This window comes from Solea solea, chromosome 1, assembly GCF_958295425.1.
Source record: "Solea solea chromosome 1, fSolSol10.1, whole genome shotgun sequence".
Taxonomy (NCBI): Eukaryota; Metazoa; Chordata; class Actinopteri; order Pleuronectiformes; family Soleidae; genus Solea; species Solea solea.
Window position 1 is genome coordinate 13,738,981 of NC_081134.1, and position 22,771 is coordinate 13,761,751.

At 40.2% G+C, this 22,771-nt stretch overlaps 2 protein-coding genes across 3 annotated transcripts; one reads left to right on the forward strand and one right to left on the reverse strand.

Moving 5' to 3' along the window:
- Positions 1–755: 755 nt before the first annotated feature.
- Positions 756–10,333, reverse strand: dsc2l (desmocollin 2 like). 2 transcript variants are annotated; one of them, XM_058650706.1, is made up of 16 exons: positions 9,988–10,333; positions 9,725–9,815; positions 9,373–9,581; positions 9,173–9,277; positions 7,394–7,549; positions 6,380–6,524; positions 6,141–6,295; positions 5,886–6,020; positions 5,570–5,755; positions 5,098–5,345; positions 4,778–4,920; positions 4,008–4,229; positions 3,377–3,598; positions 3,059–3,174; positions 2,626–2,940; positions 756–1,826 (listed from the first exon to the last, which is right to left on the reverse strand). In XM_058650706.1, the coding sequence occupies exons 1-16, from the start codon at positions 10,024–10,026 to the stop codon at positions 1,629–1,631; spliced, it is 2,685 nt and encodes an 894-aa protein (XP_058506689.1). In that variant the 5' UTR covers positions 10,027–10,333; the 3' UTR covers positions 756–1,628. The 2 variants fall into 2 exon arrangements, with proteins under 2 accessions (XP_058506689.1, XP_058506688.1); XM_058650705.1 differs by having other exon boundaries at positions 9,173–9,280.
- A 3,954-nt stretch (positions 10,334–14,287) lies between these two features.
- Positions 14,288–22,082, forward strand: LOC131465388 (desmoglein-2-like protein). The gene is made up of 14 exons (XM_058638018.1): positions 14,288–14,495; positions 15,180–15,302; positions 15,797–15,952; positions 16,052–16,193; positions 16,296–16,459; positions 16,860–16,994; positions 17,096–17,281; positions 17,387–17,667; positions 17,772–17,914; positions 18,025–18,246; positions 18,380–18,610; positions 18,910–19,034; positions 19,145–19,450; positions 19,606–22,082. The coding sequence occupies exons 1-14, from the start codon at positions 14,436–14,438 to the stop codon at positions 20,584–20,586; spliced, it is 3,255 nt and encodes a 1,084-aa protein (XP_058494001.1). The 5' UTR covers positions 14,288–14,435; the 3' UTR covers positions 20,587–22,082.
- The last annotated feature ends 689 nt before the right edge of the window (positions 22,083–22,771 follow it).

Here is a 22,771-nt window from a genome sequence, read left to right on the forward strand (position 1 = left end):
ATTTAATTCCTCCCCTCTTGTTTTTTTCTTCCCTGCTCTCCGCTGTCATCTTTGATACTCTTCATCACCACAATCACATGACAGATGGTCCCCTCTGGACCCCTTAATTGTACTTCCAGCTTCAGATTCATAATTCATCACACTGACGCATGCTTTGTGTGCCGTCATCAAAGATTTGCGAATTGTTCGCGAGTGCAAATTCAATATTTTCTGTGAAATAAAATAATAATCAATGAAATGTGCAATGAGTGTAACAAGATCAAGAACTGGAGGATTCCGTTTATGGTTTTTTAGTGCATTTGTCTTAGGGGTTTGTATATATTTGCTATCTACAGTCAGTAACTGATAAGTCATTATCCGTTAAATTGTGTGGACAGTTAACTTCTCTGTTAAAAGAAGTATAATTATTAATTGACAACTTTTGTTATGGTAAATGTTACATGGCAGTTGGTATTGTTTGAAAAGAAACAATCAGAGTAACAAGTTAATCTCCAGATGGCTGGAGATAAATATGATATGAGAGGTGAGGAGTTTGGCAGTAGGTGTAAAAATGTGCCCTTCACATTGCGCAAGCTTAGAATGCCACACCTTGTAAATCATTTGCCACAGTGCACACAAGAGACTGAGCAGTGAACAACTCTCTCTGCTCATGTACAGCACAACAGCTTTGACAACAAATCTAATTCCAAAAAATTTTTTTTACATGTATATGTAAACCATGTATATGTATGCAAAATAAATAAGATGCTGCAAAATTCACCAAATACACACATTCTTTAATGACAATGCGTCTACAAATTTGAACAGCTGAAAACACAAGGCTTTTGTCTGAACGGGTTAATTATCCATCTGAGTCAAATTCATTGAGACAGTCGAGCGTCGCAATGTCAGTATCGCCCTCCTCCCATTCACACCCTTCTGCTGACTTTTGTTGGATTACTGTCAGAATGTGGCAATAACCCCCATGACAGCAGAGTACGAGACAACGCCCAGTTGACTGCCGCCGTGAGCTGTGCTGGAATGTGTTTGCACAGATATTTCCTCACTGTTTGTGGAAAAAGCAGAAGGAGTCCGTCAACATTACGTTGTTTTCCAAAAGAACTGAGTTTGAAATGAATAATTTTCTTCTCAAATGTAAAAAAAAAAAGAAAAAGTGCATTGTCTTCTTTTCTCTAGGCATTTGTTTTTTTTAAAAATATATCAAAACGTTGTGAGTGAGCAACATAAATGGAACATTTTATAACCTTTACTGTGAGCACAACATAATCATTAATAACCAAAATACCCAAATTTGTTACTAACTGTTAGAAAACCCCGCAGCCCCTCCACTGCATTTATCAATACAACCTTCATAACCTCCAAGACTTAAACACAAGCATCGTGTTAATAAACCACATTACATGACATATATGTACATCTCAGATTTCAGTGCAAAAGACTTTTTACCACAAAAAAAAGAAGAAAAAAGAACAGCAAAGAAGAAAAAAACTGAGAAAACTAAGCAATCATAGAACAGTGTCAGCACACACTGATGCCAGCTTGTTCTGTTTTTACTCATTCATGTTCAGGGGCGTATCAAATGTTCAGATCCCAGACGGAGAGCAACCATTATTTCAGCATTTCAGCGTTCATGTCTTTTTGCTGACGCCTGCCAGGGTTTTGAACTTTGGTCCGAGTGTGTTAAGGAAGTCGAGGTTGTCACTGTCGCCGAAGTCGCTGCAGCATCCGACGGAGCCGGCGGCAGAGCCCGCCCCCTCGTACCCGTAGGAGTGGACGATGTCGTCCGCGTAGCGTCCGTCCTCCTCTGTCCCCATGTACCCCAACTTCTGCAAGACGACAGGGAAGGAAGCGTGTTATTACTCTGAGCAAACGAAGCCCTGCCGATGCAAAGGAAGATACTGCGCCAGGTGATAATACGACGCTGCTCGGGATATGACTGACAGTCAGATATTAACGCCGCGAACAAACAGTCCGCCAGTGAAATTACAGAAATGGTGTTTCTCGCCGAGAAATTGAGAATTATTAAAGTTGACAAAGGGATACTATCGCAGCTTAGAGAACAAGATTGTGTCACGCATGAGAGTCACCTAAGCTCTTACAGATAACGAAGAAGTTATTAAAGCTCAGAGGTGCAGGCAGCTGAGCACATTTAATTCTCTCACTCTCCTACACATCCTTTCATAAGACTTTTCGATGCGCCATAAAAAGGGGGTGGGGGAGGGGGGGAGTGAAAAAATCAATAAATATCATTCTTTTTCTCAAGCAATTTTAAAAAGAATTTATTTTCTCTGGCAGAATTGTGATATTTCAGCTACCTTGGCGAACACAATCTGCGATGAAAACAGTTGCTCATTCACCCTAAAAAAAGAAGGAAGTTCTGTTTATCAGTGTAATCTGATACATTTTGAAAAGACAAGGGCACACATTTGTGCTGTGTCCGACTCCTGGGTTACTGTCCTAAAATAAATAAATAAAAATCCTGTCATACTGCAACACATGTAGACTCACAATAAATCAGCACACAATTATCTTGACACTACTGAATCGTGACATAAGCATATTGCCCCGATCCTATCAATTAATATGCAAACGATGAACATGACTTTAAGAGTAAAACAACATTACCTGCTCCAGATAGCGACCGTTTGTCAGCCAGTTGTGATGAAGAGAGAGATTCTGGGTGACGTTTCTGCCCTCGAAGTTCATGCCACTGTTAACACCCTGGCTGTACTGACCTCTGAATTGGCCATACTGATCGTACTGGCTAGAGGTGACGTTGTGCATGTCGTTGATCTTGTACCTCCAGCTATCGTGTATGCTTTGGCCACCCAGAGTGCCCATGCCATTGATATCCTGGTACCCGGGATGACCCAGATCCTTAACTGAGCCCTTTGTCATGTCATCTGTGCCAGAGGTGGGGACAATGAGGAGACTTGCATCCTGGACAAGGAGAGCAGACAGAAAACTAATCACTGCATAATGAAAGTGGAAATACTGTAGTTGAGTTAAAAACAAGGATTATTAAAGATGGTGTTGGGTTTAATTCTTGTGTCCTTACCACTTCGTCCCCTTTGCCCTCAGTGTTTGATTTAAGCAAGATTCCACCACCGTCTGTTATGTCGTCCAGTTCCCGATTGTCTCTCTTAGTCACGCAGAAAAGGCAGAGGAGTAAACCTGATATTTCAAAGCAAGAACACGAAAAATGCATGCACATGGATTACTTATAGAAAATGTTTTATGTGACAGGCATCACAAGAGGAAGCGTGGTGGCATTGTAGTGAGCAATATACAATGTATAATTCAGCAACGACTGAATTTTTAACTTTCTATCGCCCTCGCGCTCTTCTTGCAGGAGTATAACCCCCGGTGTACTCACATAGCAGCAGGAGGAGGAGCAGAGGTAGCAGCATAGTCAGTACACCCAGTCCGCCCAACGTCGAAGAGCGATCTTTCGCCAAGCAGACTCCACCCCTGCACTCGCAGATTCGCACAGTCACCGTCTGTGTATTGCCGAAACCCTGCAGATCACTGACATGGATTGGAACATCGTAGATCCCCGTCGGCAGCTCTTTGATGTGCTTCAGTTCAGCTGTCGTTGCTGTGGAGGAAATGTGTAAAAAGAAAACTTTACAAAACTTTAACAGATTAACTAAACCGTGGTGCAGGATATTTTAACTATGACTATGTGGTGTTGCTTTAACTAAAATAAGTGATATGAATTCTTTTCTTCTTTTTCTTTCAGTATTAGCCTCAAATATGTATTTGCAGTTGAGCTCTAAATAATCAGCTCAATATCTGCATCTGTCTCCTCCTAATTATGCTTCTGTTCAATTTTAATAGCGTGCAGAGAGCAAGATGAATGAATGAATGAATGGGACTTGATGTAGTGTTTAAGCACTTAAACATGTCTGCTAAAAAAAAAAAAAGGTATGTATTCCTACTGTTGTATTAACTCATCCCTCTGTCTGACACTGATAAAGAAAATCAGTAAAACTGCAACCACATACCGTTTACTCTCGTCACCGACCACCTGCCATCATTGTCAGCTGGCAAACTAAAGCTGTAAGGGGAAGAAAGTGGAGGCGCATCTTTGTCCACAGCCTCCACCAGCACAGAGCCGAGCTCTCCTTGCTTCTCGCATATCACCAGTTCCCCGGTGGGGAGCAGTGGCACATTGTCGTTGACGTCCTCCACCGTAATGATGACTGTTCCCGTGCCCGTTTTTGAGCCTGGAATACAATGGTATTAAATTAGTGTTCATGTATGGCAAACGTGTACATGATTGGCTACAGGGAAAAGAGGATAGACCAAATTGGTTGCGTTCCGATTCCCACAAGCACTTGTTTTGGCGCCCTCTTTTCACGTTACAGCAGATAGCTCTGAGTCATCTTAAAAAGAATTGTCACGTCACCTGTTGTAAACAGATGGTTTCAGGTGAGGCAGAGCCAGGGCAAATTGGCCTGGTTGTTTAGACAGATACCAGGGTGGGGCTGGTTATAATAATACCATCGAAAGACGTGAGTAACATTTTCCAGCTTTTCACTGGAATCACTGTGCAAAAACATTCCTAAACCATCACTTTCTAGATGACACTATTATGAATGTTTACTAAACCCATACTTGACTGAGTTTCCAAAACAAAAAGCTAATAGATGTTCAGGTAGTGGCGTGGCATTGCAGGCTGATACGTCTCCATGAAGTGCTGATATTGGTTTTGATATTTTCTGTGTCGCGTTACCTGGACAGAAACCTTGTCCCTCTCCAACAGTGAACTTACTCGAGTCAACAGCCTTCATGGTAACGTTGTAAATTCCATTCTCGACGAAGTGCGACTCTCTGTCGATTGTGTTTGCAACCCTCAGCTCGCCTGTACCTCTGTCGACATTGATCCAGCCCGCTGGGTCTATGGCCTTGTAGTACCTGACAGTGAAAGGGAGTGGAAAAACACAATGTGTTACAAGCACATTATTTAATGTCAGCAGGCAAAGTCTGCCCTCCAGTGTTGCAGAGTTGCATCAGTCGTGGCTATAACTGCAATTGTACATGCTATTTGCCGTACAGTTACAAAGGAAGGTTACTTTACAGGAGATTTCTTACTTGATGCCAGCGCTGCTCTTGGTCTCGGGATCTACGGCCGTGTACTTTCCTATCACTGTGTCATTTGGGGTGTTCTCTTTGACGGTGAAGCGGATAGTGGGAGCTGTGAATTCTGGACCCTCGTCAACGTCAGTGACAGTGACGTCCACGGGGATGGACTGCCATTTTTCCTTGGTGTTGCTCAGTTCAGCTTCGTTGCGCGCCATAACTTCCAGCCTTACGTTTTTGTTCTGCTCAAAATTAAAAGGCTGAAGAAAAACAACATCATCGTTATTGAGAATATATACTATTTGCAATGCACAAGTACACACAAATCACATGTTGTTATTATTATTATTATAATAACATAACAATTGCCTCTTTATTTTGTTTATTTATTACAAGACATCCTCAGCTGACACAGGGGGACCTGTATAGCAATAACCTCTTAATTATCTTCATATTGACAACAATGACACAAAATTGCACTTACCTTTGTAACATACAGAAGTCCCTCATTTGTTTTGGGGTCAGTGTCGATCCTGAAATGTTGATTTTCATTTCCTTTAGTGATGAGGAATTTTGCAATCCAGTTTTTCGAGTTCACTAAATCCTTGTCCTCAACAGGAATTCTGAGGATAAGTTTTTCCTTTTCATTTTCATTGACACTGGCGGTGAACTATAACAAAATAAAACATAAATATACATTTATTTATTTAAATTACACAGCCAAACTCACAACACCTGACATGTTTAATGCTATTTTTGGAAAAAGATAACAAAGTGTGCCTTAACAGCTCACTACTTACAGATGTTTTTGTGAAAGTGGGCGGGTTGTCGTTTATATCACCCAAGGTAATTGTTGCTGTTCCTGTGGTGGACAGACCATTTGCTTGACCACGCATGTCTTTGATTTGTATTGTCACCAAATGTTTGTCTTTTACCTTGAGAACAGGACAAAATGTGAGAAACAAGCATCAAATATCATGCTGAAATGAGAGCCTGACCTAAAACATCCATAATTATAATTTGTTATTTATTAAGACAAAGATAACAGAGCTCACCTCTCGGTCCAGTGTGTTAGTGACTGTAGTGATGACACCAGTTTGTTGGTTAATGGAAAACAGGTCTGAACCAGTCAGCAGAGAATATCTGATCATGACATGTTCACTTCCTTCTTGGTCTTTGTCTGTAGCGACAACCTTTCCCACCGATGTCCCTGTGGTCCAAAGCATAATCATGAAATAATCCTAATCCTCGCTGAGGGTCAATCACGGAAGGTTTACTGGTCGATGAGCCTCACCTGCTATGCTGTGCTCGGGCACCGTAAATTGCAATGGGAGCTTGAATTCCGGAGCATTGTCATTTACATCGTCTACAATTATGATGATGTCTAACGGTAAGTCTGTTTGCTGATGAGTATATTTGTCAAAAACTTTGGTCGTCAGCTGTGGAAGGAAGAAAAAAAAAAAGAAGCAGTTTTTACAAATACAGAAATACAGATTTGCACAGATCAAATTAAGAGGTAGTTATGAAACAAAACACTTAAAAGAAATGTGTTAAGGGAAAATCAGATATGGTCTCCATACCTACTTATTCCATGGTCAACAAATACTTATTTTCAATTTAAAATCTTCAAAAAGGAAAAGGAATTTAATAATAAATGTACATACTGTATATTACCCTGGAAAAGCTGAATACATTTAATAGGACTATTTCTGATTTTTCGGAGAGAAATAAGAAGATATAAAATACATGATAGAAGACTTTTTCAGTACAGTTGGGAAAGGGTTATTGTAATTGTCTGCATGTACTGTACTGTAAATACTGTGTGAAATGGACCTATTTAAATCCATGAGTTCTTAAATACATGGGTGTCTTTGATTCATTATTGAGGAAATGAGGTTTACTGTTGTTAATACATGGATACAGAATAAAATATGATAACTTCTAGCTACTACTTCTGTGTAGTTTGTATTTTGAAAAAAACATGCAAAAAGTGCAAAACACTGGTATGAAACACTTTCATGTGTTCATAAGGCAGACACTTGCGGTGAATTAATCAATTTACATGACTGTGGCTATTTGACAGCCAATAGTTTCCGGCAAAACTGCCAAACATCACTGCTTCCAGCTGCAATTTCTCAATTTGTTATTGTTAAAATAACCTGTGTCTGGTGTTTTCTTATAAATAAGGAACAAGAGGACACCCCCTTAAGCTTTAGGGAACTATGATGTGCATTTCAGTATTTCTTTGACCAAACAAAATATAGATAAATAAAGAAAGTTATTAGTGACAGCTTTGTTTCACACTCACTGTAAAGTTTGGGAACGACTCGCGGTCGACTGGTTTGTGTACTTTCAACATCCCAGATTCTTGGTCGAGGCTGAAAACGCCGACCGGATTCTCGTTGTAACCAGGTCCACTGAAAGTATAGTACACCTCGTGGGTTGCTGCAGAATCGGACACGATCTGCAACAGAAACCACACAAATTAACACAAGTAAAACAAACAAACAAAAAATTCTCATGGATATCCTGACCAAAATATTTCCAAAATATTGCGACAAAGAGGATTCAATGAAAATAACTTAAAGATTTAAGTATAATTTTATTCCAATGCACAATAAAACTGTGTATTGTACTAATCCCCAATCATAGCTACTGCAAACCTGTGTGACCTGTTTCAATTCTTAATTACTTGTATATGAATCATTTGGGAAATAAAATTAGTCACTGCATAAAATCACGTCAAAGTAATGAAGTTAACAGGTGTGTCAGACAGTGAATGTGAATCACATTGACAGAAAAAAATATGAGAAAAGAAGAGTGGGAATAAAAGATAGTTTGTGGACTTACATTGCCAATCTGATGTATGATATATTACTGTGCCACTGTTGATATGACTGTTAATATTTCATAGCATTCATCACACTGTCTACTGATTATATTTTACATGCTATTGGACAGTTTATCCTGTAGGTGGTGCACTATGTCTACAATAGCTGGGGGGTCATTTCTGCCATCCCCCAGACACATTTCCAACAAAAGTAAAAAACTTTGTCACAATAATTCAATAAATTTGTTTGGGATTTTTTTTTCCATTCTCTTCTTTTTGCAAAAATTTAAAAAGTGCATAAAAAACGGGCTTGTGAAAACCCATCTGTCATTCATTTCTGCAAAACCTCAAAAATGTGTGAGCTCAAGTTTCTGTTATGTGTTTACATCGATTGTACAGATGTGCTCATCAATGTGACAGTGTTTTAATTGCTCGTGGCAGTTTTAGCTGAATATTTGGGCACAGAAAGCACCGTGATAGGGCTAGAAAGAAAAAATAAAAAGGTTTCTCCACATGGTGTGTCCACTTTGTGTTAATAAAAACACATTGGAATGTACAAGTGTACAACAAACAAGTCACATTTCAAGATGTGTTCTGTACAGAATGTACAACTGTAACATTTACCATGGTTTGCAGCAATGAAACAAACAAGCTGATGGAAATGCACTTGGGTATATGGTGTAAATGTTTTTTTTTTGTAAGTGACTGTCATTTCTCTCATCCTCTGACCCAGTACTGAGGCTAGTGACCATTGGCATAAATCCCGGGGGGGCACGAGGGGGTGTGCATGCTCACATTTACTCGCTTTATTTTTTTATTATGAAGTTATTTATTTGATTTATGTTCAGTTCAACAAGTATCCAGTTTCTAATTAAGCCAAATATTGTTAGAATTGCACTTCTGTTTGTCCTTTTGTTAGAATAATCACATCTTGCAGATTTTTTTACCAATTTTCAAGTCAGGTGTGTGTGCGTATACAGAATACTACAGTTAATCACTGCCACCTACCAGGTATTATACATATTGCATATGGACTAATTAGAAACTATTAACATTTGAACATGCTGAGACTGGAAGACACATTTCAAAGGAGAGTATGGTAGAAAGTGCCCACAACACAGCAAACGAAAAACAGCATTTGTTATGTCCCAACAGAAACTACTCTCTGACATGTTACTATCCGTCCTGTCCCCCATCCCAATGACATGGGAATGTCGCCCCTGCTAGTGACATTACAGTAGCTTGTGTTAACTGTACCTTTTCAACGTCTTTCGGGAAAGGCCCTTTATCATTCTCTAAGATGTTGAAGGGTGGAGGACTCCACCTCCTTTTGGAACGCTTCAGGAAGTCCTGGGGTTTGTTCTTCTACGGGAAAACAAACAGAGAAGGGAAAAGCGCATTGCCACTGTGAACTGGGAACTTACAATAATACATAGTAGCCTCATACTGGCGTTTACCTTTGGCTCCTTCAGTGTACTGTGGATAAGGTGAACTTTCATCTCCCTTGGCGGTCCATAGCCGTCCTGCACCCGCACATAAAATGTCCGCCCGCCAGTTCCCACGTACACTTCAGTCACGGGCACAATTGATCCATTTGTCTTAATTTTGAAGTTTCGGTCCGACAAAGTCATTTGTAGTGTTTTACTGTCGCAGTCAGCGGTTCCAACTAAACACAGAGATAGATAGAAGAGGAGGAATAAACGGGTGAAATTAAAGGAGGAAAATATCACGTATGAACTGAAGGTGCATTCAAGGTGCGTACGAGTAATTAGTAACTAGTGAGAGGGAAGGAATAATGGAGAATCGTACCTCTTGCGACTTCTTGTTCGGGCTGAATTGTTTGTGGCACAAGCATATAGAGAGAGTCCGGGATATAACACGACTCCACACGAAGCAGGATCTGCAGCACACAGTTTGTTAGTTTCAAACGCATTTATTACCGCATTGAAATGCTTATTAACAGCAAACTAGACCAGACCTAATGTGTAGCTGTGCCGTTTGGTTTAATGAGCCCCTTAAATAAGTCATAAAGTACAGTCTTAGTACAATGCATATCAAAGAAAGTTACCTACCAACACTGAGCAAACGGTGAAAAAGAAAACATTCGCCATTTTTGAAAAACTTCTCAGTTCTCTCCAGAAAGTCCCGGAGCAGGATGCCGGACTTGTAGCGAAGGTGAGCACTCCGGATTAGAAAGTGAATTAATAATGTGAGCGTTTCGCCGTTTCAAAAAAAAAAAAAAAAAAAAAAAGCCTACACCTGCATGTGCGCTTTCAGACTACGCCGACAGAAAGAGACGTTACCGCGGCAGTGACTCATGGGACGGACACACCTTTGGCTGCCCCACCCAGACTGTCACTGGCTAAGGAGAGGCACCTTAGCTTGGCTGTTGTGCTTGGTATTGAGCTGCTCCCCTTCTGAACACGTCAAATACTGTCAAGTTTGCATTTATATGTGTTGGTCCATATGTTGGTTCTGCCAGCAGGAGGCAGCCTTGGCTAAGTCTTCTGCGGGAAAGGGCAATTGTGTAAGTAATTTTAAAGAGTGGCAAGACACCAAAACGATCACTGGCACAATTACGCCTGTCATGAAAGAGTTAGAGTTGTACCATATGAGATCTAAATCACTATACTTCAAAAACTACAGACTGCTGCCTGTATTTAAAACAGAGCAGGTGCCTCTGAAGTCCTGTGACAGTGGAAGTCAAGGGGTTGGATTAGAGGCAGGGGTTTAATCTAATATCAAAATCGAAAGACATTGCAGTTATTTGTTAAACTACTTGACGAAAAAAACCACATAATTGTGATTTAACCAAATTATGAAACATGTTGCAATAACATATTCATGTTCAGTAGTTTGCTGGATGTGCATTAGTCATGTTGAAGACGTTGCCCCTCGAGTCTTGTTCAGTTCTGTCAAAATGAAATGTTTATCATGCAGCTCTAAGTAGTAGTGACGGTAGTATTTGTGGTCAACAAGTTTTAGTGTCAAATAACAAAGATAATAAGTGAACAATTAAATGGACAGCACATGTATCAAAGTAGCAGTAATAAGGAAACTAGTAACTCAGAAAAGGAGTCACAATAAACAGAGCCATCACTGGAAAACTGATAATAAATAGCATGCCAATAAAAAAATGAATAAATATAAGATATAACTTGTTGTCTAAATAATTCACAAGGTACAATAATAGCATGACAATGAATATATAGTGTGAAGTAAAGTAAGACAAGATCTGAACTTAAAACGCACACAAAATGTTTTAGTTATGCAAACATGTTTTAATTGTACACATTTAAAAACTACCCAAAGATCTCCGCTTAATTATTAAAAACAGATAAAGGCACTTTTTTCTTGCACATTGAGTTATATTTAAAAAATAACACAAGTTAAAGTTAATGACCCTTTTTGAATTTTTACTGCTTTTTTTTGTGTCTGCCCTGAGAATCCTCACCATGGTCTACACAGGGTTTGACCCCTGCCCCCCACCCCCTCGCTGCTCCAATGAAGCATTGTGGTAGGAGGAAGAGGACTCGCTTAACACCACAGGAATGTGAGCCGAACGAAGCCTGGTGCATGGGGGAGGCTCCGCTCCCACGGGGAAGAAGAGTTTACTTACTATCTTCATAAAACTGCTGATAACAGTGAGAGTGGCCAGAGCCAGAAACACAAGTCCTGTGTCTGCATCTGCATGTAGTGTAATTGGTGGAAGGGGGGCGGGGGCATACCGGGGAGTCAGACAACAGCAATCTGCAAACAGGAAAGGTGCTAAAAAGTGTCAGGAAGACTGTGCTGATGTGAGTCATGGGCGTGGACATAATGAAAGGCCTCAGAGCCTTGGATTCCTAACATAAAATGCAAGACAGATTCAGCAAAATACCCAGATGTGTCTCTCCCGAGCTAAAAACAGAGTGGCTGCACACAGTGTTTGAGAAGACAGGCCCATTATATTTGTACTCATTGTAGTGGCCACACTGTGTCACACCTCTTCCTCCCACATATTTAGTGGAACAGAGTAATATTTGAGAAATGTCAAAGTGGAGTCACGTCTTTCTCATGAAAACCTCTGTCACATCGTTGTATTGGGTCATATTTGAAAGGCAGTATACGTCATGTGTTATATTGTTATTATCTTCTGGGTGTGGCACTGCAATGTTGGGAAATCTAGCCTAGGAAATAGTCTGCATGAAAACAACAGGGAATTAGCCCTCCTACACTACGTGGCTTCCTGTCAGCACACCACACTGTAACGTAGTGTAAATGTCTGTGTACTAACACCGTGACCGTTTCAGATAAAAGGTTGAAACAAAAGCACAAGTCCAGCTATCATGCCTGAGGCAGGCAAGGCACCTGACTCCACCCACACCTCCACTCCCTTTGGATGAATGCCAGTGGAGAGGCAGGGTGGAGCTGTCAGTGTGGGGTTAGTATTTGGGTGAGACAAGTTATTGGTCTCTCTTGCACTCTCCCTCTCTCTCTCTTTTTTGCTGTTTGAATGACGAAACCAATAACATGCTTGAGACTTGGCAATTGTTCAAAAAAAGATTTTTTAATTAAACCCTGGTATTTGTTGCCCAGTCAAAAAGGCCTATTACGTATTTAATTGAAGTGTTTCCCTAAGGCTCTCCTGAGTTCACTGAGGACTCAGGAAATATGAACAAGAACCCACGTCCACCACCATCAACACCACCACCTGCCCCAAAACTGCTCTTGTTTTCCCCTAGACTCGTTCTGCCACATTTCAGGTCAGATTTGAAGGGGGGTGTTGTTGGTAGCAAAGTGATTATGACTGGAACTGTTTCAGTCTGTGAAATCACTGATACTGTCGTGTGTTTTCCCTCTGACTCACAAAGCCAAGTAATCATTGCTTAACCAAAGCAATCACTTCCACAGACGGTTAAATAAAAACAAAAAATAAACATGGCCGAGGTGTTTTAGAACGACTAAAAATAAATACATAAATAAGTGTGACCCCTTTGTAGGAACTAATTGTCCAATTATGTAAGATTAAACTCATACTGTATTTCCTTCCCTACACACCTTTATCCACAGAGTAGTGTTGGGTTCATGGATCACGTCCAGACAAACTCTGACTGTTCCAGCATGCACATTTTTCCCCCACCACCACCACTCTGTGTTAATCCGTAAAACAAACTGACCAAGTCACACCAGTCCAGTGTGTGCAGCTGGGTGTTTGTAAGAGGTGAACATAGAAAGTGAGGTGTACTTGCCGAGAATTTCACAAGTGAATTTGAAGTTTTACAGAGGAGTGGCAGAGTTGGTGTAAAAGGGACCACAGTGCAAGTCAGATAAAATAATAAAGAAATAGGTAATAAAGAGGATAAAATAAGAAAAAAAAATTATGTTGTGACTGATTCCACTGAGCTTAAGTGTCCTTACTAGTTTTTTTTCTCAATAAAAGTGAATGCATAATATTTCCCATGAGCTGCATTTGTTTATTTCTACTTACACACACTGATCAGCCACCATATTAAAACAGACAACTGGATTTAATGGTTTTAAGTGGTTTTACTCTCACTTAAATGAGTGTGGTGGATTTCCTTTAATGGAATAATCATGAACGTAAAAAATTACTTATTTCAAATTATTGCTTTTCATTTGAAAATCCTTCGTAAACATGTTTTTTTTATGTAACTTCTATTGGTCATTTTTGTTATTTGTTGTAATCTATTTGTGTCACATTAGTTCCTCCAGCGTACCTGCAGGGGAGGTGTGAGGTGAGACATTCAGCTGCAACATGCATATCCACCAATAGGTGTCGCTAAATCCTATGCACTGTACCTTCAGATTATCGCAATTTTTTGCGATAATCTGAATCGCAATTTTTTCACATGTAAAAAAAAAAGTCGGAATTCTCAGATTAAAGACATAATTCTGACTTTGAAATCTAGAATTATGTCTTTAATCTCAGAATTCTAACTTTCATTTCTGAATCCTGACTTTTTTTCCTCGGAATTCTGACCTTAATCAGAACTTTCTTTAACTTTCTAACTTTCTTTAGTCTCGGAATTCTGACTTTAATCTCAGAATGTTTTCACTGAATTCATGCTGTTTTTTTGTTTTATTTTTTACATGTGGCTCTAATACTCTTCTGTACAAATGCTCCCATCTTCTTCTTTTATTAAAAAAAAGTCAAATCTAAAAAAAATCTTCCCAAAACATTGTTCCACACATACCCACTGCACAATCATCACAAAAAAAGTTTTAGAACGATGAAGTGATTTGAAGTTTAGTTCACGCCCCCCCTCACCCCCACGTATAGAGACTATAAACTTTACACAAGTATCGCCGCTGTGTTGAAAGTGGACACCACCTCCCTCCTCCTCCTGTTATCAGCAGTAGACTGAGCAATCAAACAGAGGGAGGAACCGCCTCTTTTGTAATAGTCCTCCCTCCTCTGCGAAGGGGTCGAAGTCTACACGGAACAAGCCCACGACAGACTGCGCTCAGAGTCGAACTGAGGAGATTTCTCTCCAACTTTCTACTTCGCAGCAGCTCCATGGCTCCACTGCTGAGGTGCAGCGTTTTCACTCTGCTGGCCCTTTTCTTCTTACCATCTGTAAGTAAACTATTCACTGTGTAGAATAAATCCTTCTCCTGTCCGGTTTAGAGTAACGGGAGGGGGGGTTAACAGGTGTGGTTCTCCTCTTCCTTCCCTCCTGACGCTTTGTAGTGAAAAGTTTTGAAGTGTCCACTTTCGTATGACGGGGGAAAAAAAGTCAAGTAAATATGTCGTCTTACGTGTTTGCTGTCACTTATTGTATGTGCTGGGAGGTCACGGCACAGAAACCACTTTATTTCCTTCTCCAGTTACACAGTGTTTCAAATGTCCACGCAGTTACAAGTAGAGGGCGAGTTGCAATATGGATGACGCTATTAAAATCGTTACATTTTTACATTTACTTATAACTGTTAAATTGCCAACCTTTCTTCTCTTGTTTTGAAGTTTGAATCTTTACTGATGCAGATTTGTCTGTATCAATAAACATTCACATGTCTTGTCACGGTGTTTGTTGATGCACCAAAACAAAAACAAAAAGCAAATTCTTTGTTGGTTAAAATGTACTGGCAGTAAAACTGACTCTGGCCTCAAACGTTCATAATGTAACAAAGGGGGAAAGACGTTCAACATAACACAAATCAAAGCAAAGGAGCAGAAATAAGGTATATGAATGACAATAATAATTATTATGAGTTGTAGTATTAATCAGCTTTTCTCCACTCTTGCTTTCTCTGCTTGCAGCCAGTTCCTGTGGAGGCAGAAGGAAACTGGCCGTGGTTACAGAGACACAAAAGAGACTGGATTGTAGCTCCCAGAAAGCTCCAGGAGCGCCACGACTACACGGGCCTGCCGAGTATTGCACGAGTATGTAGCCTAATTCTTGTACAAAAAGTTGTTTTTTTTGACAGGTACATGTAGCATTTAATGTGTGTCTAAAGAAGGTAAGGTGATTGCACATGCCAGCTAATTGGTGACGTAATGTGATTAATGAAAGCCTAGCAGTGACAGAGTATGTGTGAGAACAGCTCCCTCAGACACTGGCAAGCTTCCACGATCATAATAATTTAGATCATACCCTTGATGGGTCGTCTTTGTTCACGTGTTAAGACGAACACACCTGTTACACACCCAACTGTTCTAAAACTTATCTCGTTCCATATCTCCGGTAGTAACGAAGACGATCGCAAAACAATTTACATGCCAACAACAGCTTATTCTTATTATAATAGACACTTCGCTCGATCCAATATCTTTGCCTGTTCAGAACAGAAATATTTTACATTAAAAATGTATGTAATATGAAGGTAACATGCCCTGATCAGGTGGATTGACTTTGTGCTTCTGTGTTTGTGTTTCAGATTCGATCCGATAAGGAGTATGACAGGGCGATATTTTATTATATATCAGGGCCTGGTGTTGACCAGCCACCCACTGGAGTATTTTCCATCGATCATAACAGTGGCTATGTGAAAATCCATTCCATTCTAGACCGAGAGGAGAGATCCTCCTATGTGGTAACGGCATTTAAGAAAACTGTTCTTAAAACATTGTCCATTTATACTCATATAATTAAGTTATACAGGGTAAATAACTGCTGATATCTTTTGTCGTAGTTAAAAGGTTCGGCAAAATTCAGTGACGGGACCTTTGCTGAGAAGGACATTGACCTCAAAATAGAAGTTTTGGACGTTAATGACAACGCGCCGGTCATTAAAACACAGCAAATTGGATATGTCAACGAATCAAGTATAGCAGGTAATATGAGACACCTATGGTGAGGACTCTGTTGGACAAGAGCCTTCTCACCTGCAATTTGTCGCCTTTATTTTTATTTTTTTTCACTTTGTCGAATCCTAGGTACTTTGGTTATGAAACTGATAGCTACCGATGCCGATCAAGCAAACACGGCCCACACTAAAATCTTCTACAGGCTCGATGAGGAATGTGTCAAAGAAGGAATGTTCTTCATCAACTCTGACACTGGAGAGATCCGGATTAAAAAGAACACTCTGGACAGGGAGGTGAGGCATACCGGCCACACGGTGGGTGTAGTGGTTAGCACTCTTGCCCAGTCTCTGCATGGAGTGTGCATGTTCTTCCCGTGTGTTTGTGGGTTTTCTCCGGGTTCTCCGGTTTCTTCACACATTTCAAGAACATGCAGATTTAGGGATTAAATTGGACACTCTAAATTGACCATGAGTGTGCGAGTGAATGGTTGTTTGTCTCTATGTGGCCCTGTGATGGTGAGTGAGTGAGTGAGTGAGTACCAGTACCTGTGATTTTCCTGCTCAAACGTGTCAAAATCACCACTTTACCAGCAGCTGGGTCACAGCCAGTGAGAAGAAGGGTTGTGTACAATATTTAAGCAAATAAGGGGACACTTTCCAAAAAAAAAAAGATTGATTGTTATTTATTTTGTAGACAAAAGACTCATACAAGCTGACTGTCATAGCCTCTGACATGAATGGACAGCCTGGAGGGAATTCAGGAACTGGTGAAGTTGAGATAAAACTTCTGGACATAAATGACAATATTCCAGTACTGGAAAAAGAAACGGTGGGTGTGACATGATTGCCAACACTTCTTCTTTTTTTTTTCAACTGCTTGGCATCGTCATTATTCATGTGTTTTTTTTTGTTTTTTTTTTTATTTTGCAGTATGAAGGTAGTGTGGAGGAGAACACTGTTAATGTGGAAGTAATGAGAGTCCAAGCCATTGACATGGATCTGATTCACACTGAAAACTGGGAGGCTGTCTATCAAATAGTTACAGGGAATGAGGCAGGCTATTTCACTATCACTACAGATCGCAAGACCAACGAGGGAATTATCATGATTAAGAAGGTACAAAAAAACTTAACTTTTTTACAATTTAAGGAAGCAGTAAACTCAATTATTATGAAAGCTAATGTGAACTGCATGTCCTCTGTTTAATCCTTGATTCTACAGGCCCTGGACTATGAGGAATTAAAGGTCCTCAATTTGGGTGTGATTGTTACCAACAAAGCAAAATACAATTTTGGTAGTATGCACACGGAAAGCTCATCAACAGTACCCAGACCCTACCCAGTGACCATCAATGTGGTCAATCAGAAGGAGGGTCCCCGTTTCCAACCAAGTGTCAAAGTTGTGACTATCTCTGAGGACATGACGGTCACCTCCATCAACAAAGTCATCGCCACTTATACTGCTATTGACAGTGACACAATGAAGACGGCCACCAACGTTAGGTACAGCCTCTTACAATAGTGAAAGAAGTATTATTAAAGCCATATTGCTTTGTGTCTCTGAATTTAAATCCTTTGCCCTTGCATGTGATTTTCCATACTCTCAGGTATGTAAAACTCATAGATGAAGACAACTGGTTGATTATTGACCACAAGACGGCAGACATCAAGCTGAACAAATTGCCCGACAGAGAGTCCAAGTTCTTGATTAATGGAACATATTATGCCAAAATTATATGTATCACCAATGGTGAGTTTAAAAAAAAAAAAAAAATAAAAAAATGTGAGTCACAAACTCTATATGGTGTTGAAAAGGTTCAACCTAATGAGATTTTCTCTCATCTCTCTTTTCACATTCAGACACTCCCGCAAAAACTGCCACAGGCACCGTTGCCATTCAGGTGGAGGACTTCAATGATCACTGTCCAAAGCTGACGGCTACGACTCAGACAATGTGCCTTCACGATAAAGTCATCTACGTCACAGCGGTGGATGAAGACGAGTTCCCCAATTCGGCACCGTTTGAGTTCTCTGTGATCGATGGAAGCGGCGAGGGGAAATGGACAGTGGAGCATCACAATGGTAAGACGGATGTCAACTATATATATATCTATTTTGCAAAGTGGAAGCTTCTACCTTCTGCAAGTACATTACATTTTAAGACATAGGAAGTGTTAACATTCAAGCATGGTTAATGGGTCTGATCCCTCCTTAGAAACTAGTGCCATTCTGCGAGACCAAGCCAACTTGTGGCCAGGCATCTACCAAGTGAGACTGGAGGTCACGGATCAGCAAGGGATTTCATGTGGTGATGCGCAGGTGATGGACGTAACCGTGTGCAATTGCCTAAAAGACACTAAAGCCTGTGTTGCGCGTAGTACATCGACGACAGGTCTTGGAGTTGGAGGTGTCCTGCTTCTGCTCCTGGGACTGCTGTTGCTGCTCTGTGAGTCAATTATTAATAATCTTTCCTCTTCCACCCGGTTGGTTCATTTTGATCATAATCTTAAATTTCCAGTCAAAGATTGCCTCACCTGTCATGTTGTAGCACGCTAAGAGAGGTGTCATGATGGAATGAGTGTTTTTGAAAGCGGCAGATCATGGATCCAGCATGCATATTACATCTTTTTTTTTTAGAAATGAATGAAAGAAATTGATTCATGACTTATTTTGTCATTTGTATCAGCACACTGTAATATTTTTATTTATTTCATGATGTATTGACAATTGTATATTACTTTTCAGTGGTGCCCCTGCTGCTGTTATTCTGCCTGTGTGGTGGCGCTGCTGCTGGAGACTTCAAACCAATTCCCTTTGATACGAAACAACAGCTGATCTCATATCACACTGAGGGACAAGGAGAAGACAAGGTGGTTTAGAACAAACAATGATCATTTTTAAAGTTAGATATATGTGTTTTTAGTCTGAGAAAATTGCCTAGAGGCTGTGTCTCTGACTGATTCTTCCCATTTTCTCATAGGAAGTTCCTCTTCTTCAAATCCCAGTTGAGGTTGATGGTGGAATCAATACCCAGAACATCAACAAATTCACGGGCAAGGGGCAATTTAACGGAATGACTGAAGTAGGTGGAGGAGGCTTTGGCAACGTCATGAATGTATCCACTCTGACAGAAGAGGAGTTGTACCGGTACAACCATTACAAAATGTTGCTGGCTGAGCAAGAGGGGATGAAAGGGGCACAAGAATACCATTTCTCCCAATACAGTGGTGGGCTTTTTGATGGAATGGCTCTGTCCGAACAGTTCCTTGGAGAGTACTATTCAAGAGTGAGTATCATATTTTTAACCCCCAGATTAGATTGACGTTTCATGGTTACATTATATTCATTGACAGAGGGTAGAGTGTGTCATTTGTATCATACAAAATGTCTGTGTTGTTGGAATAGAAGTTAAAACAATTTGTGTTCTGTGTGTTTTTGCAGAAGTCCAACCATGCTGCAGAACAATCTGAGCAGAAGGATGCGCTGTTGGTCTATGACTATGAGGGTCAAGAGTCCTTGGCAGGTTCTGTAGGTGGCTGCAGCAGCCTTCTTGAGAATGAGAATGATCTTGCCTTCCTCAATGACCTTGGGCCTAAATTCAAGACTTTGGCAGAGATTTGTCATGGATCATCCATAGCAGCTGAGGTTGATTTCCCCCCAAACAAACCCTTGTCTCCTGTCAGGCCAAGCACACACACACATGTCCATACTCACTCAGAAAGAATCAGGGACAGGGACAGTGTCAATGTCAATACTTTTGACACCTCCAATGTAGCATCTGGGTCCTCCACTATTGTCAAGGAGCAGCGAATTACTGAGAGATCCCATGGTTCTGCCACTCTTCCCAAAGTGCATGTCCAGGACAAGATATTGATTCCCAATCAGACCATGCTCGTACAGCAGCCGACCATGTACTATGCTGCGACACCCATGTATGTAGTTGAGCCCCAGTCCAACATTTTGCTTATGGGGGGCACACAGCAGCAAGCAGTGGGTCAAATGGGCCATGTTGGGCTTGGTCAGGGGCTAGTGCAGGTCAGTGGTATCCAAGGTTCTCAGGGTATGGTCCTTGTAGACAGGCATGTAGGAATGGATGGAGTCACAGGGAGGGTGGCACAAGGCCTTTCACAAGGATCTGTCTCCAGGTCCAGAAAGGTGGTGTTGGTGGAAAATGGGTCCTCGGGTGTAGAGCAAGGTGGGCACTTGGCACAGGGATTTGTTACGACAGCACAGGGGTCTGCGGGGCAAGTTTTTGAGGTGAGAGGTCCGAGTTTTTCAGTGAGTTCATCTGGTCCGACCGAGTCAACTGAGGACTTTTCAGTGACAACCACACCCAGGCTGCAAGGAAGCCAAAAGCTGGTTGTGCAACGTAAAAAGGTGTCTGTCACTGAGAGAACTGTTGACACTAATACAAGAGCATAAAGCTTAGCTATGGTTAGCTTGTACACAATTTGTTTGATGTATACTGAAACCTTCAGTATGCTAAAAAAAAAAAAAAAACTCCATATTAGGAAATAGTATTCTTGATACAGATATAGTGGATGGCTTGTGGAATTGTGTTGTGGTGAATGGATAGATTAATCTGCTTTACCTCCTACTTGTGATACCTCTCGCTAGCGCGCTACTGCTGATAGTAAATATATGGGTGGTGTTATCAACAGGATTGTCAGGGCCATGACAGGCATTCTATTTCTGTACCTTTGGTTGTTTATATCAAAGTGTCATTTTTGATAAAGTTTAAGCATTGCCAACATTAGCTAGAAGTGTATATGTTATAGCACTGGTGTAAAGTATAGTACAACTAGGAGAAATCAGCAGGCATTATATGACCTCAGTTGTCTTACTGAAGGAAAAGTTGTACAACATTTCTGGTCCTGAGAATGATCAGTTAGTTAGTACCAATTGACAGTTTATTTACATTTGCATAGCTTCATCGTGTCAGCAGCCAAACTAAACAGAACCAAACCTGTCCGACCTACAGGGTGTATATATTTTCTTATTAAATAAGAACAGCCAACCACGCTCTGAATCGCAAATATGTGAGTCTACATTAATCAAGTCAAATCAGCAAGACAAAGGCAACCTTTGGACTGTTTTGTCACGCCAACCAATCATGACTGCAAGTCAGATGCATCACATCCACGCCCCAGGAAGAACAAACAGGGAGTGAAACTCGAAACATAGTATGCACTAGTGAATGATCTCAACGCTATTTTCATAATGTAATAGTGTTAACTGAAAATTCTCATTAAAATAGTAGGGAGAAAAAAAAAATAGTAACCTAATAATTTAGACAAAGATAAAAACAGAGCTTCTCTACTTACTATGATTTTCCAAATGTCTGAGTGCTGTATAATTGTGGAAATATTTGTGGCTTTTTGTCGTGCCATAAACTGCATGGAATATAGCTCAATGCAATTTGTACTGTAAATGTGTCGAAAGCACATCAAGGTTAGATGAGAATGTTTGTATTGCTTTGCAGTTATAATAGATAGATGGAACCGTTGGAGGAAAGATCACTCAAATTATATAATTGCACTCTACAGAACATTGTGATGTGTTTTCTATTGAAAATAAGATGATTTAAATTTAAATGATGCAAGTGCCAAGGCTATTTTTTACAAATGTATATTGTGGCATAGTTGATCGCAGATTGATTTTTATTGTGATGTTTTTTTGTTTTGTTTTTTATTGTGTGAACCACTATCATCATTTTGGTATGTGGATGGGAGAAGTACCATGGTATATCGTTTGCTATTAATACAATGCATACGTAATGTGTTTCCGTCTAAAGTTTCATGTGTGTTTCTGTGTGTGTTACTTTAGAGCACTACTAAAACTTTACCTTTACAGTGAAGATGTTTTTTTTTTGTAAGTTTTGATTCTCCTATCCTTAATAAAATCGAAGTTGAATCAAAGTTTATTGGCCTGCTTATTTATGATTTCTGGCAAATGTGACTTTTAGTAGATCATATAGGAGCATGATAATGAAATATAGATAATTGCAGATAATATTGATGGGGATTTATATCTATGTATTAGGCAGGTGCACAACTGTTTGGATTGACGCTCATGTGATGCACTTGTTTTTCTACACAACATAGCTGACGCAGCACACACCTTTTGCATGATATTATGTTTTAAAATGCACTTTTTGTAAGTATATATCAGGGCTAACTATTAAATGTGTATACCTACACTATGAGTGTCAAAAGCCACCTGGAAAAGGTTCATTTGTGCTTTGGGTAAAGAAAGAAAGTAGAAATTCAGGTTTCATTTGTGGATTAAGGTCAAAGTAGTTAACTTGAATGGTAATGGCACCCAGTATTTATATCAATTTAATCACAACTTTTTTTTTTTTGACTTGCATTCAGGAATTTAACTGATACCACAGTGTAATGATTGTACTTGTACTGCTATTACCTGCAAGAAGACAAAAGCTGCCATAGTTGTCTGACAACCAGTTATGCAAGGCACCAGATGAGGGGATGGTGTGGTGTTGACACTGCACACACTTGGATTGAAGTGTGCTATTTAAAAAGCCTTGGAGACACCTTTGTTTTTACTACAGTATAGTTCTGAATCATGAATACAATGGCCACAGTAG

Coding starts and splice junctions, on each gene's coding strand:
- dsc2l (XM_058650705.1), bottom strand. CDS start 10,026: ATGGCGAATGTTTTCTTTTTCACCGTTTGCTCAGTGTTG. Junction 5,756..5,885: donor CCACTTTCACAAAAACATCT/GTAAGTAGTGAG, acceptor ATTTTGTTATAG/TTCACCGCCAGTGTCAATGA. Junction 1,827..2,625: donor ACGGTCGCTATCTGGAGCAG/GTAATGTTGTTT, acceptor GTCGTCTTGCAG/AAGTTGGGGTACATGGGGAC.
- LOC131465388 (XM_058638018.1), top strand. CDS start 14,436: ATGGCTCCACTGCTGAGGTGCAGCGTTTTCACTCTGCTGGCCCTTTTC. Junction 16,194..16,295: donor CAACGAATCAAGTATAGCAG/GTAATATGAGAC, acceptor GTCGAATCCTAG/GTACTTTGGTTATGAAACTG. Junction 18,611..18,909: donor GGGACTGCTGTTGCTGCTCT/GTGAGTCAATTA, acceptor ATTACTTTTCAG/TGGTGCCCCTGCTGCTGTTA.